A 16,760-nucleotide genomic window follows, 5' to 3' on the forward strand; every position below is an offset into this window, starting at 1 on the left:
ATCACATTTATGTCATTATATGTATGTCAACGTATGGATCACATATAGGTCATTATAGGAAAGTATGTATCACATTTAACATGTCGTCGACATGGCAATGCACATGCATAACTTTTTATTCTTTTAAATTACGGTGGTACTGTTCCATTTTTTGAAAATAATTTTAGAATTTTTGTTCTATGCATTCACATGTTCGAATCTAACAGTTTTTAAACCTAAAGAAGACCGAATGTATGGTTGAAAATGTTAGTTTGATATTAAATGTTTATTACTGAAGTTATAAGGTTTAGGAGTGTTAATTTAAATGCAAATACACAGTTCACAAAAATTATTTGCAAAAATGCAATGAATCTTTCACTAGTGCATATAGGACAACCTAAGAATTTGAAGCTGTGATAAATGAATAAAAACCTTGTCTTATATGCAAGTAAATATGATATTTACATTAACTGACATTACTTACATCTTAAAACACAAACCATCTATTTCAACATCAAGTAGCATACATAATAAGAGATCAGAGACAATTGTCCAGTAATCTCTAAAAACATTCTTTTAAAAAGTAATAAGGAAGCCATTCTTTTAAAAGAAATAATTTTATTAATTTTTACTAACCTACTTAACCATTCATTTATGTGAATATTTTGTTTTACTTTTTTAGATAATTTAACCCATTTAAAAATGACATATATTAACTCATTATTTAAATACAGTTGAACTTGTCTATCTCAAATCTCATAGGGTATGAGAAAAAGAATTCAAGATAGACAGGATTTGAGATATAGAGGTTCCATATAGTAAACAGTAATAAGTTTGATTGGAGGCATGGTATTTTATTAAAAAGATAGCAAGAACAGTGCATACTTATATTAGGTATAAAGAATACATTTTTGACATATGTTAACATAAATATTTTATCAGTACTTTCTGATGCCAGACTTTTTTCAGCCAATATGATGCAAGCCAAACTCATAGCTGATCAGAGAAAAGTTAATTGTTAGTCAGTGTTAATTGCAACTACAGTATGTACTGTATTGTGAGAGATATTTCTCAACTACAATTTATGCTATCAAAATCTAGTTGCTGACAAGGGGGAACACAGTAGTTTGTAATGAAATTTTGTGAATGTGCTGTATTTATTTGTACTTAAACTCTGCGAAAGCTACAAAGACCCACGATTCAGGCATTCTTGAGAAAATTATAGAGGTTTTGGGAGAAAATTATTTGGGATAAACATGGAAAATATATTGAATTTAGGCTGAAATGCAGGGGAGAAAAATTCTGAGATAAAGAGGCTTTCGAGATAAATATGTTTGAGATAGACAGGTTCAACTACATTCAAATGTCAAAATCTGCAATGTTGCATAGTGCTCAAATTTCAAGGAAAAAAACTTATGAGACATTATTATAATAAATTCAAATTTTTCTTAACTTTATTATAGTTTATAGATGCTGGCCTAGTTCGTGAATGGGTAAAAACTAGCAGAATTTTAGTTCTTGTTGAACACAATGGAGAACATGGGTATAAAATTGTTTAATTTTACTTAAGAGTTTTTGGAATTTTAATAGAAACTATTTCTATATTATATTTTATTAAAATAAATGTTGATAAATTATTTTTAAGTTTGAAATTTTTTTAATAACAACAATAACAACAACAGTTAGTTTTAATCCAAAATTTTAAAACTCAATACTATATTAAGTTTATCATGAATGTGTGTATATTTCTTATAGATACTTTACTTTTTAAAAAAAAAAATATATATATATAATTATGTGAAATTCCATTCTAACTTCTGATATTATAACAAAATAAATCTGATAAAAATTGATAAAAATATAAACAAGATAATCAAATAATAAATATAGTATTTTTGATTATCTTATATTTAAATCAGAATATGTATTTGAATAATTGTCATGAATTCATATTTAATAATCTGTGAATATTAATTTAGTATAATTTTATTACATTAATATACATTTAATTTAATATTATCTTTAATTAATAACAATTTAATGTATAACATGGGGCTACTAATATTTAAAATTTAACTGATTTTTAATTTTGTGGTAATGTATAGATATGAAATGTATTATAAAAAATAGTATATTACTCTTTTTCAAAGTGTAATGTGCTATATTTTCCAAATCTCTATATAATCAAAGTTTAATTCTTTTAATTCCTCTAGATTACAAAAATACCACATTGGGGTGTTCTGATTGAGAATGACATTTTAAATTACTGCCAAAATTCAGTGAATAAAGGTAAATGCATTTAACATGTTGTATGAGGAAGAGCAACTGTGTAAGTTTTAACCTAGAATTGATTGAGTGCACAGAGTAATTACAGTAGAGCTTCGATTTTCCGAAAGTCAATCATCCGAAACATCAATCATCCGAAAGAATTCCAGTCGGCAAATTTAAATTTTCGCCAGTGCTGTGGCGCTTCAATCTTTGGCTATGTCTTGGGCTACTCAAATATTTTACGTTTTTGATACTAAATTAACATCTGAAGTATAATTTTTTATTATTTTTATATTTTTCAATATATTTATTTTGTTTGTACAAAATAAAAAATAATTTTTAACGATACAATAGTCTTTGTTAGGCTTAACATCGACAAAAATTCAACGCGAAGCGACACGCAATGGAGAAAAATTTCGACATCGGATACGTTAAACTATTTTTTCATACATAAATCAGTTATCCGGACAACCTCAGTCCCCAATTGATTCGGAAAATCGACGCTCTACTGTAGTTGTGACACTGCAGTCATGATTGTCAATATGACATCAGCTCAAATAAAAAACACAAATTACATGATGATATGGTGTGAGAAATTCCATTGTGCAAGTGCAGTGAAATTTTTGTGTTTGGAAAGGATCTTTATCACAAAATATCAAGGCATGAAAGGAACAGTTCCTATCCATGGGAAGTGTCAAAACATCAGAGGTGGGAAATTTTGATTGTCAGACAGAAATGGTAGGCAGTCATGGAGGATTTCCAATGAAGCTCACAAAAGTTTGTTAGGCAGCTCAGAAATTTGGAATTCTCTTTTCAACTATTGCAGATGTTGAAGAACACATAGCAGGAAATTGAATATTGTTTACAATGGTTCATGTTGCATCTCTGTTTGAATAAATAAAAAAGAAGCCTGAGGAAGAGCTCAAAAGGGGCTTCGAAAACGTTTGCAAATGTCAATCTTTTGCACTTCGGTTATTGTGAGTCACTCAGATATATTTTTTATATATTCATCCCAGTGTAGTGCAGTTAAGTATTCTGTAGCGATGCTGGCTAGACTTTATCATTTTGCGGTGGTAGGCCTAACTAAGGCCAGAGCAAGATGGATTTTTTTAATGATTTGCAAGAGAAATGGGGTGTTACCCATGTCGATATTTTGTATTTGCCTGCTGCCAGGAAATGAACCTCTCCATAACAAAGTGAGATGGATGTGCATGAACAGTGCTATCAAGGGAACCAGGAAGTTAGTCTATTCTATGTTGGCAAAACTTATAAGCATAGAGAATTCCTTGTTCCAATGAGACCCGACATTAACAATCAAGAATGTCAAATTTATGAATATTGTTTAGATATTTTCAGTGCAACAGAAGGAGTGCACATGAATATTTTATAATTCTATGTAAGAAGAAGTTAAAGTAGAACCATACTGATTATTGCAATAAAACTTGGTGTTTGTCTTCAAATTGTATATCTTATCTTAATTATAGTTCTTAACTAATTTTACTTATAGACAGTCAAAATGTGCCAATCTCAATCTGGACACCCTATATATTCGTTTTAAGATCATTATCTATAAATATTCTAAAATTATACAGATTTAAAGAAAAGTATTACTATTACAATATTTTACAAGGTGTATTCATAAAGTAATGCAAGTGATTTTATTGTGAAGCGACTGTGCATTGTAGCACATTCGGACCACTTGGACTAGATGGGGGAGATGCTTGGCTTCACAACATGCCCAAGGTCAGTCTGCTACAAGCAGTGGTTGCATCAGTGTTATTGATTTTGTGAAACTCATCTCAAAGACTGTGTTACAATGCGCAATGGAGCAAACAATCAAACAACAGTACACGATAAAGTTCTGTGCCAAACTTGGCAAAAGTTACACTGATACCAATCAATCCAGCAAGTCTATGGGGACTCTGTTCTATCGTCTTTGTAAGTTTCAAGGTGATTGAAGATGTTTAAGATGGGCCAGGAAGAGGTGACCATTAACCCCCACTGTGGATGGCCATCAACCAGCCACATTGATGAAAATGTGACTCGTGTGCACGATTTGTTGAACTCTGACCTTAAAATAAGTGTTAGGATGATTGCACAGATACTGAACCTTCAAATAACCACTGTGCACACCATCATGACAAACGATCTCAACATGTGAAAGGTGTGTGCCAAGCTGGTCTCCAAAGTGTTGATGGACGAGCAAAATGCCAATCGAGTGATGATTGCAAATGAACTTTCGGAATGTGTTCAAATTGAGCCTGATTTTCTAGACAATGTTATTACCAGGGATGAAACATGGGTATTTGAGTACAGTAATACCTCGACTTACACTACCCCGACTTACGCGAACCCGGAGTTACGTGATTTTCAAATCTCGATTCGTCTTTTGTTTGAGTGCCATGCAACTCTTGATTACTCACTCCCCCCACACTACTGTTCAGCTTACATGTTCGGACGTTTCGCGCGGAATCGACACATAGCTACAATTTATTTTGTGTTATTTATTTCTGTGTTTGTTATATCTACGGAGCCTTCAGAGACTCTTATGTGGCGATTTCTTGTAACCGTGAACGAATCAAAAGAAGAGATAAGATTAACGAGAACATTTATTAGCTTACATACATCCGATTTGGATTTTACACGAATTGTGAAATTATACCCCGACTTACGCGAATTCGACTTACACTGTTATCGCTCGGTACCACCTATCGCGTAAGTTCGGGGTATCACTGTACAATCCAGAGACAAAGCGCCAGAGTGTCGAATGGCGCACTCTGGTGTTCTCAAACAAAAAGCAAGAATGAGCAAGTCAAAAGTGAAAACAATGCTGGTTGTCTTTTTCGACAGTAAGGGTGTGATCCACAAGGAGTTTGTACCTCCAGGTCAGACTGTCAATGCTGCCTACTATGTGGATGTTCTTGAAAGATTGAGAAAAAGGGTCTTTTGCATGTGAAAGGAGATTGCCGCCACCTGGGAGTTCCATCATGACAATGTTCCCAGTTTTACCGTTCTGCTTGTCTGTGAGTTCCTGGAGAAGCACAACTTGACAATGTTGTCCCAACTCCCTTACAGTTCCAACTTTGCTCTGGTAGACTTCTTTTTGTTTCTGAGGATTAAGACTGCACTCAAAGGACACTGTTTTGATGGCATTGAGGCAATCCAAGCTGCCATGACGACTGCTCTGAATGAGGTTCCCACCGAGGCCTTTCAGGGCATGTATCATGCCTGGGAAAATTGCTGCAAAAAATGTGTAGATGCATGAGGGGAGTACTTTGAAGATTTCTAAACATTTGTAACTATATCTCAAATAAATTTTTCTTACGACAACACTTGCATTACTTTATGAGCACACCTTGTATATTATCTGAAAACATTTAAGTAATATCAATAGCCCCATGTTACACATTAAATTATTATTAAACTTCCTAAATTAAAAACATGTCTTAATATATATTAATATTTGGATTATTGAATATGAAATCATGACCAATTATTGAAACATACTACAATTTAAATATAGTATAGTATAAATTTTATTTATTTGTAGTGAAATGTCAATGAGTCATTGAATGCAGTACCTTAAACTTGAATTTCTCCAATCACAGTCAGTAGTCAATTTGCATGGCATGTTTGTTGCAATCTTTTATAGTGATAACCAATCATTTAGTTAGTTAGGAAAAATATATTTAAAAGATTTTCTTGAGCTCATGCTTAATTATGCTGATATTGCATTATTCTCTTAATTTTTTTGAGCATCTCAATCACATAATGTAAAATGTTACTGTAATTATATTTTTGATTTTAATTTATGTTTGTAGTTGATTAATTAATCTCAGATGATGAATATATGGTTTGAAACATTTTTTGTTGAATATTGAGTAAAAGTTGTAAGTTTTTTAATAAATGATTTGAATTATAAAATATGATTTGAAAATTGAGTATTTTGATAGTCACTTAACTGTTCTTGATTTGTAAATGATTTTAGTTTAGAATATTAACAAGGTTTCTCTGAATCTGAGATAGTAAAAATTAATTAAATGTAAAATGTGATCCTGAAGTTTGTAGAAGCTACTTATTTGACAATATTTTGTAATTTTAACCTGAATCTTGAGTTATGAAGTTTATGCTGAAAATGTTTATTGTGATACAATACACAATATCTTTGATTACAGGAAATTCAGATACAGATAACTATTATCTTTATTTTAAACTCTGATAATTCATTTGTTAGCATCAAGGGCATGATACAGTTGAAATTTTTTCCAGGAGGATTAAGACATTTAATATACTTGATAAATATTGTACTCTTCTCTCTGAAGTATGTACACGAAAATCTGGCTTCACAGGAAATAGATTTTTCACAATGTAGTGCAGTATTTCAATTAACAGTATAATAAATTTTTATATTCTTCAAATGTAAACATGAAATGTATTTTCCATGAAGTAAAAAAAAGAAAACTGTTCAGTTTTATTTGATGTATTTTTAACATTGATATCATACACATTAATCTGATACACTAGGATTACTAAATGATCTGCTGGATTATTTATTGAGCTATATTAAAGCTAATTAATAATTAGATACAAAGTAGTTTGGCTAGATTTAGGCAGTTAAGCTGCCAGCTCATGAGAAATTAAAATATTCTGGAAGAAAAATTTCTGAATTAAAATTAATTAATTTATAATTATTAAATTTATGAGATTGTGGCTTAATTGCTTATCTCTAGCCAAATTGCTTTGTATCTGATTTATTAATTAGCTTTAATATATCCCAACAGATAATCTGAGAGATTGTTTTAGTAATATTGATATCACTGATGTAAGGCTTTGAAATTTTATGATAATTTTTGAAAATATCTTAGTCAATAAATTATAATTTTAAGCTGGTTGATTACAAATATGTGTTTATTTTCACATCTTTATTTCTTTTGATATTTTTTTGATTATATTCTGATTTAATAATAATAATAACAACTGATATTGGTTCTAGTCTGATTTCTAATATTTTTTTATTACCAGTGAGCATTAATCAATTATTCAATATAACATAATACATTCAATAATAAATTTAAAAAATTGTAAACTAAATTTCAAAATTTTCTTATTAGTTTTTTAGTGATAGTAAAATAACTTTCTAATGCAGGGAAATTAACACTAGGAATGTCAGAATTTGTTTGTACCAAGAACTGTCCGATACTGGTCATTCTGACCTGTAATAGAAAAATTGCATGTAAAGAGTCTGATGTAATTATTTTGACATGTATTTATTATTATACACATTTCTGAATATATTCTTTTGCTATCAAAATTTATAAATGACCAAAAATTAACTTATTCTATCAGTATTTTTTACTGCACATCAAATACATTACTTGAATCTCTGCTGTGAATTTTCTATAAACAGGAACTTTGCAAGAATTACAGAATTACGTTGAATGATTGCCATTACTTTGACAGTAGATAAGGGATCTACTGTCAAAGTAATTTCCAGACTTTTCATGGTTTGGAATGGTTAAAGTGGGCTATATTTTTTTCCCTCTAGATATTCTTGATGCAATTATTATGATAGCTTTTGAAGATATTTGTACCTGGGAATGCATCTCTGAGTTATGTTCTTATATATGTGTGCATTGATTGATATATCGATACATAAAACTTCGGGTCAAAATGACTTGTAGTTTGTGGTTCACAGTATATTATCATGTTTAATAGGGGAAAAATTCTTAGTTTTTCGAAAACATTATCCCATTGTAAGATAATATAAGTTTCGGTAAACTTGTGAAAGTTTAAAGAAAAAGCTTTGAAAATTCAAAAGATATGCAATAGTCAATAAGCTATACAAGTCAAAATGAACAGTACAGTGGTTCTAGTGTTAAATTAAGTGAAATTAAGTGGTTCTAGTGTTAAATTAACAGGTGAAAGTTTGATGAATAATTTATTTAGTAATTTAATGATTAATTTATTATTATGTATCTTGATGATAAATATTTTAGTGTTTGTTTATCTCTTTCTTTATTTACAGGTTTCTCATTTGCATTTCATCTAAAGCAACGATTACAAGTAGTGAAGATATTTCAATTGAAAAAACATTCCCTGTAGATGATAATTTTAAATGTGAAATTGGTAATTACAAATATATTTTCGTAGTGTTATGACAACAATAGTTTAAATTAATTTCAGTTGATGATGATGATAAAATCATGTAGTTTTGAATAGATAGATGAATTTATATATTTACATGTGAGGGCTGTGAGTTAAGTCATCACAACACCTTAATTTTTATAAATAATTAAATTCTTGGAAAGCTTATCTATTTTAAAAGCTAATAACATCATTATTTCTTTCAAGTGATATATTTGCATGTTACATCATTTTTCTATAGTAAAAATAAGAAACAAACTTGTATTTTTCGTTATCTAAGAAAATACTTGCAAGATTAGAACAAAGAAGTCATATAATGATTTATTAAGTTTCTTGTAGTAAAAACACCAAAGATTGTTTTAAGGAATTGCAAGAAGCATGTGCAAACTGGACATTTGCCTTACTGAACTGTTGCAAGATGTATGGAACAGTTCTGTAATGAATATGATAACATATGTGGTCTTCCACATTTTCAAGTCATTTTTCAATAATTCTAACTTTTTTATGACACTTCATTCTATCTATAAAGTTTTCTCAAGGTCTGTGTCTATCTGAAGTGATTCTAAAAGAACAGTTTGGGATTATTTATTGTCCACTTGTTTTCCAGACTTGTTGATCAAATGTAATTGTCAAAAGTTTATTTTATTAGGAATTATTTTATTAAGGCTTAATTGACAACCTTTACATAATTTTGATATTTACAAAAATTAGATTCACAGGAAACATTTGTATGAAAGAGTTGCAGCTTTTCATACTAATGTTTTTATTAATTTCATAAATTGCTTTCATAAAATTTTCAGCATAATTCTAAAGAATGAATGAATAGTTTCAAAAGTAAAATTANTATAATATAATAATTATTTTAAATAATTTATTTTTATTTTTATTGAAATATATAGTTTAAAATCTGGTTATCTGATAGTTTTTTTTAATGGTTTAAATAATTCTGTAGCCTTTGTTATTTTATTTTGTTGGCATGAAGCCAATAAAACAGTTTTCTATAAATTTAAGATCAAAGATAAGATTTTTGCTATGTATATTCAGAATTGAATTTATTATACTGTATAAACAAAGAATAAAATCATAATTGTAAGTAAGATGCAAATTATATACCTATAAAATATAATTATTAAAAATATTATTTCAGTATCATTATTATTATTATTTAAATTACATCAATATTGATATATTTCATATTATTTATTGGTACATTATATTATATATCAGTGTTTCATTTTACATATAACATTTTGCAGTCATTTTACATTATTTAGTGTCAGTAAAATTCAACTGGTGATAAATAATTTTATCTATATTTTTATTTTTAAAGTACATTATAATTTAAAAATTTGGATTAAATGATTTTTAACACTGAAATATGAAGTATATAATGTGGTTAAATTTTAAATGCATGAATCCAGTAAATCCTGGCACCATTTTGTGAATTAAAATAAAAATTACTTCTTCTGAAAACTAAATTTTTTTTTGAAATTTTACATGAGAAATGTTTCTGGCCTGCCTTAGAACAACATTAGTTTATAGCTATAATGTACTTTTTCAAACATTTGTATATTAAATCAATTCTGAACATTTTATAAATTAAACAGTAGTATTTAAATTTAAATAATAATAATTGATTTATGTTTGGAACCAAATTTTAATTTATACAAGAAATATTTTTGGCATAAGATAGATTGAAAACATTTCTTGTGTTAAATAAATGTTGGTTACAAACATACTATGATTTAAAAATAGTATTCGTTCTAGACTGCATACTGTAATATTAAAACACTTACTAAAACACCTTTTCTTGCAGCCGAAGTTTATAAGAGAACGTTTTTGGTCTTTTAGTTTTGAAAAATAGTATTTAAATTTAAACATTATTGCCTATATTTTTTTAAAATAAGATGCTGAACATGTAATTTATGCAAGTAACTTTCAGTCCAAACTTGCTAAAGGTGTTGTCATACAGTACAAATTACTGTTTAAAATTTAATTTTCTCTTATATATATTATAAAAAAAATGTTCTTAATTTACTTTAAAATAAGTCAAAATCTTTAAATGTGATTGGTTTCATGTTTATAGAATGCATTTCCTGAATTACAATTATGAGATAGTCTTCCTTTGTGTAGAATTTCATTTATTCACATATTCCAGAAATGCACCCTCTTCTTGTATAAATTGCAATTATACTGTATATTGTTAAATTTTATATTTTAAACTAAATTACAATACTTTTTGATATGTATATATATACATATATCTGTATATAATACTTATATACTACAATACTACTATATACTATATATTATAATACTTATAATACTTATATATATATGTATATAATATATATATATGGGTGTGGGTGTATTTAATCATAATATAATGTGTTAGATTTAATTAATATGATAGTACAATGTATTAAGTGAAATAACTGGACATTGATTCACTATTGGAACCAATGAATTAATAAAATATGACGTAGTCTAAAATAAGGAACAAAATTGCAAATGGACAAGACAAGATGGTGAACAGTGTAACTGTTTATAACAATGTGTATGAGATATAGACAAGGGATGAAGTGCAGGTCTACCTACTACGAATAGGTATGTAGTGCATCTGTCACTTAGCTTAGCTTTATAAGTGAATGGTGGAGGTATATGGACCCTATGTAATGTCAAAGAAAACAGTGCAACAATGATGCAAGCAATTCCTGTAATGATTGAGACTGCTAGAGATGAGCAGATATTTGGATGGCCATCAACATCCACTTTGAAAAGATAATGTTGCAAGAGTAGAGAATATGATTGATGCCAAGAGATGAGTGACTGTGGAAGAAATTGCCACAGAATTGGATATTGGCCACATGGAAACAACCTTTTCTTTGTGCAGAGTCTCAAAGAAAATGTCATCTCTATTCATGAGCATTTTTATTTTGGACTGTCATTGATGTGAACGACAGAAATGAATACAAAAGCAAGAATTTTTTCATGTATATTCATGATATTTTTATATTTGTTTAAAAAATTAAAAATCATCAGCCAAATTTTTAAATTTTTGAAACTTTTAAACAGAACGGTTTAACTAAAATTAAGTCTAAAAGTTGTTTCTATAAGTCTAGTTAAATTAGCTCTTTGTTTCCAACTAGTCATTTTTCTTTTTCTCATTTTACACTTTGCTTTCTCTACATCTCATGTTTAAAGAATCTTTAAAGAATCAATCCTTCAGAAAAACTTTTTTGTCCTTAAGTTTAGTTTATCCAAACTCTTTTAAATTTATTTATTAAATATTCTATTGAAACTATTTGTGTAGGATGTTCCATCATCTGTTTCTATGATGTGTTAGTAAGGTTAAATTTGTGTAACAATTGTTTTTATCATTCATTTAAATGGAAAATTTTGCTCAAATTATGCATGATTACCATAGATTATAATTCTCGTGTAATTTATGAACTTCTTGTATGGTACATTTATGTCTTTAATTAAGTTATAGTTAATGTAAATATGTATGGTGATTTATTAATATCATACATAAAATATAGTAGTAGTAGATAACAATTTTGGTACAATTATCAAACCATACATTTATTTTAAAGTTATAACAAAAGATTTAGAAAAAAGACAACTTTTAAAAAATTTCTAGTAAATAAGCATTATCATATTATTTCCAGAAATTTATAAATTATTTATTGTAGTAAGAAATAGTTTATATGAAATTTAAAATAATCTGATTAGTTGAAAAGTTAATGTTAATAAATANATAATATAATGTGTTAGATTTAATTAATATGATAGTACAATGTATTAAGTGAAATAACTGGACATTGATTCACTATTGGAACCAATGAATTAATAAAATATGACGTAGTCTAAAATAAGGAACAAAATTGCAAATGGACAAGACAAGATGGTGAACAGTGTAACTGTTTATAACAATGTGTATGAGATATAGACAAGGGATGAAGTGCAGGTCTACCTACTACGAATAGGTATGTAGTGCATCTGTCACTTAGCTTAGCTTTATAAGTGAATGGTGGAGGTATATGGACCCTATGTAATGTCAAAGAAAACAGTGCAACAATGATGCAAGCAATTCCTGTAATGATTGAGACTGCTAGAGATGAGCAGATATTTGGATGGCCATCAACATCCACTTTGAAAAGATAATGTTGCAAGAGTAGAGAATATGATTGATGCCAAGAGATGAGTGACTGTGGAAGAAATTGCCACAGAATTGGATATTGGCCACATGGAAACAACCTTTTCTTTGTGCAGAGTCTCAAAGAAAATGTCATCTCTATTCATGAGCATTTTTATTTTGGACTGTCATTGATGTGAACGACAGAAATGAATACAAAAGCAAGAATTTTTTCATGTATATTCATGATATTTTTATATTTGTTTAAAAAATTAAAAATCATCAGCCAAATTTTTAAATTTTTGAAACTTTTAAACAGAACGGTTTAACTAAAATTAAGTCTAAAAGTTGTTTCTATAAGTCTAGTTAAATTAGCTCTTTGTTTCCAACTAGTCATTTTTCTTTTTCTCATTTTACACTTTGCTTTCTCTACATCTCATGTTTAAAGAATCTTTAAAGAATCAATCCTTCAGAAAAACTTTTTTGTCCTTAAGTTTAGTTTATCCAAACTCTTTTAAATTTATTTATTAAATATTCTATTGAAACTATTTGTGTAGGATGTTCCATCATCTGTTTCTATGATGTGTTAGTAAGGTTAAATTTGTGTAACAATTGTTTTTATCATTCATTTAAATGGAAAATTTTGCTCAAATTATGCATGATTACCATAGATTATAATTCTCGTGTAATTTATGAACTTCTTGTATGGTACATTTATGTCTTTAATTAAGTTATAGTTAATGTAAATATGTATGGTGATTTATTAATATCATACATAAAATATAGTAGTAGTAGATAACAATTTTGGTACAATTATCAAACCATACATTTATTTTAAAGTTATAACAAAAGATTTAGAAAAAAGACAACTTTTAAAAAATTTCTAGTAAATAAGCATTATCATATTATTTCCAGAAATTTATAAATTATTTATTGTAGTAAGAAATAGTTTATATGAAATTTAAAATAATCTGATTAGTTGAAAAGTTAATGTTAATAAATATTATATTGATAATTTTGAGATTTTTAACATGCTGACTTTTTCAGATACTTCTGGTGTAGATGTGTTAGGTAAGTTACTGATAATTTTTAATATTTGTATTGATATGTGTATATAAAACATTTATTAATATTTTAGAAATTATTTGTTAAAGATTCTTAGCTACTAAAAATATAAAATGGAAATTTATGTTTGGTTTTAAAATGTTGGTAAAATTTAATATTTAATTTAATTTTTAAAAACAGGTGCAGATATTTATGTTAAAATTACTTATCAAAAACAGAAACTACTTTTTGAACTGCAATATTCACAGAAAGCAAATATGTTTGTTGATATGATTTCAAAAGTTTCAGAAGGTACTGATTTATTTTATTTTATTATTATTAAATTAAAAATTTGGTAAGTCAATTTTCTAAATTTTCTAATAGTAATTTATTTTTAACTTTAATATTAAGAATTAATAATTTTTAAAATTTTCTTGATTATTAAAATTGATTTTGTAATTGTAATTCTATTGCATTAAATTTTCTTGAGACAATAAATATGGTTGTTTTTTCCTACATTGGTAGAATAAATGCATTAATATCTTAAGTTTTGTATATTTAAGAACTAACAGAATCCTTTTATTAAAAAAATTTTTTTTAATTTTCATAATGATTTAATGATATATATATTGAAACAAACTAAAGTGAAAATTAAAAATCAAATTATTCAAATTGTATGACATTTAACATTTCTGTAAAATTAATGAAATACAGTTGAACTTGTCTATCTCAAACATGTTTATCTCAAAAACCTCTAAATCTCAGAATTTATTTTTTCCCCTGCATTTTCAGCCTAAATTCACTATATTTCCCATGTTTATCTCAAATAATTTTCTCCAAAACCAATATATCTGAAATTATGGACTGAAGTGTCAATTACAAATCAAAGCTCGGCCACTACATTTTCATAGCATAAATCTTGAGTTGAATAGTTGAGAAATATCTCTTCTAATACAGTACATAGTTGCAATTAATGCAGTTTTTCTCTAGTTATGAGTTTGGCTTGCATCTTATTAGTTGAAGAAAGTCAGGCATCAGAAACTATTGACAAACTATTTCTGTTAAGGTATGTCTAAATGTTTTATTTATAGCTAATATAGATACATACTGTACTTACTATTTTATTAATAAATTACCATACCTTCAATCAAACCTATTACTGAATAGGAACCTCTATTTCTCAAAATCTGTCTGTCAAACTTTTTTCTCATTCTCATGAGATTTGAGGTAGATAGGTTCAACTATATTTAAAATTGAAAATAATTAAAATGTAATATTTTATTCATTTTTCAATTTAGTTTATAATTTTTTTAGGACATGATAATTATTAAAAAAAGAACATTAAAAATGTTTTAAATGAAAGGGATAATTAGACATTTCTCAGAAATGTTTATTAGCTGAATTTTAGATAAGTGATAATTTGCCATTGTTTTTAGATTAAAACAGTGCATATTCTAACATATCCTACATGAAAATTATTTTAGTCTTAACTTAACATTTCTGATATATCTTAAAAATTGCATGAAAACAAAATCAGTCTTATTACATTATTATATTTTGCTGGATATAAAATTAACTTGACTTCTGTGTATATTTATTTAAAGAAATTGATTTTTTGTAGAATGAATTTTTCTACATAAAGCCATTAGTTGAATTTTTGGTTTATTAATTTTCAATGTATATGGGCAATCCAGAAAGTAACTTATGTTTTGGCTGTTAGGAGCATGGGGTTGGGCTAGATCAGCCATTTTGGTGTCAGAGCATTCCCTCACTCATTAACATTCAGCTGCATTACTGTATGGTTTGTGTTGCTTCTACTTTGTCCACTGTAAATTTTTAAAATGTGTGCTGCAATTGAAAATCTTATGAGTTGTGAAGTGCAGTCAGTGATTAAGTTTTTGTTGGCAAAAAAGCACAAACCAATTGAAATTCATTGGCAACTTTATGAGGTATACATAAACAACGTAATGAATGAAGGCTGAATGAGGCAGTGGTGCATTATGTTTAACAATGGCTGCACTAATGTTTACGATGAAAAGCAAAGTGGCCATCCAAGTAATTTTGACTGAAGAACTGGTGGCGAAAATCAATGGAAAGATTTGTGAAAACCGCTTCACAATTACAATTTCCACAAATTTCATGGAGTTTGTTGTATGAGGTTGTAATGCACAAGCTAGGCTATCATAAGTTTATGCCAGATGGATACCAAAAATCTTGTCAGATTACCACAAAAAACAGATCATGGCAGCATTGTTTACATTTCTGGAAGCCTGCCACAGAGATGGTGACTCATTTCTCAATCTTGTCGTAACTGGGGATGAGACTGGAATAAAACACATAAATTGCGAGACAAAAAAAAACCAGTCTATGGAATAGGGATACACAAGTTCTCGCACAAAACCAAGGAAATGTTGGCAATACAATACAATACAATAGAAAGGTTAAAGGGCTGTGCTCAATGGTATAGCCCAAGAGATGAAACGGAAGGAAGACGTGAAGTTGAAGGGGTAAGAGGGAAGAGGAATGTAAAGTGAGATAGTAAAGAGGAAAAAGGAGATTACATAGGAACCGGGGTTCCAGGAGCACAATTAACAAGATGAAGTGCATTATGAAAAGATGGAAATCAAGTTATGTGACAGATAAATTCCCATGCAGGTGGTGTGATGATAAAAACCTTGTGGAAGCGATAAAGTATATGCATACATATGGGAGACCATACAATATGGGGACAGCAATAAAACCAGAAGGCTAGAGGGAAATGTTGGCAAACGTTGTTAACAAGAAAGATCATGGCAATCGTTTTTTTGCTTCTGATGAATTTCCTTGTACATGGTTCAACAATAAACTCTGAGAGATATTGTGAAACATTATTAAAGTTAAGAAAAGCTATTTAAAAACAAACATTGGGGAAAATTGAGTTACACAATTATGTTTTATGACAATACCTGCTCATACATGGCCAGTCATACTTGATGGCTCTTGGATAGTTTCAGATGGAAGATCTTTGATCATCCGCCATGTAGTCCAGACCTTGTGCCGAGTGACTACCGTTTGTTTCCATGTATGAAGTTGTGGCTTGCAATGCAGCTCTTTGATGATGACACAGAACTGCAGGCAAGTGTGAATGAATGGTTGAAATCTCAGGTGACAAAATTCTATGATGATGGAATTAATAAGCTGGTACACT

The 16,760-nt window shown here is 28.4% G+C and overlaps 1 protein-coding gene across 4 annotated transcripts in view; it reads left to right on the forward strand.

Annotated features, from left to right (window-relative positions):
- The window catches only part of LOC111628197 (inositol polyphosphate 5-phosphatase OCRL-1-like), a 64,051-nt gene that overhangs the window by 16,298 nt on the left and 30,993 nt on the right, over nt 1-16,760 (forward strand). For 3 of the 4 annotated variants that reach the window (XM_023371937.1, XM_023371941.1, XM_023371938.1), the window contains exons 3-6: nt 1,443-1,522; nt 8,273-8,373; nt 13,577-13,600; nt 13,775-13,885. In XM_023371937.1, the coding sequence (XP_023227705.1) occupies nt 1,443-1,522; nt 8,273-8,373; nt 13,577-13,600; nt 13,775-13,885 (316 nt within the window). The remainder of the gene's footprint in view (nt 1-1,442; nt 1,523-8,272; nt 8,374-13,576; nt 13,601-13,774; nt 13,886-16,760) is intronic. The other variant, XM_023371940.1, reaches the window with a different exon arrangement.

Source organism: Centruroides sculpturatus, unplaced genomic scaffold, assembly GCF_000671375.1.
Source record: "Centruroides sculpturatus isolate CEXI.00-Female unplaced genomic scaffold, Cexi_2.0 scaffold606, whole genome shotgun sequence".
Lineage (NCBI taxonomy): Eukaryota > Metazoa > Arthropoda > Arachnida > Scorpiones > Buthidae > Centruroides > Centruroides sculpturatus.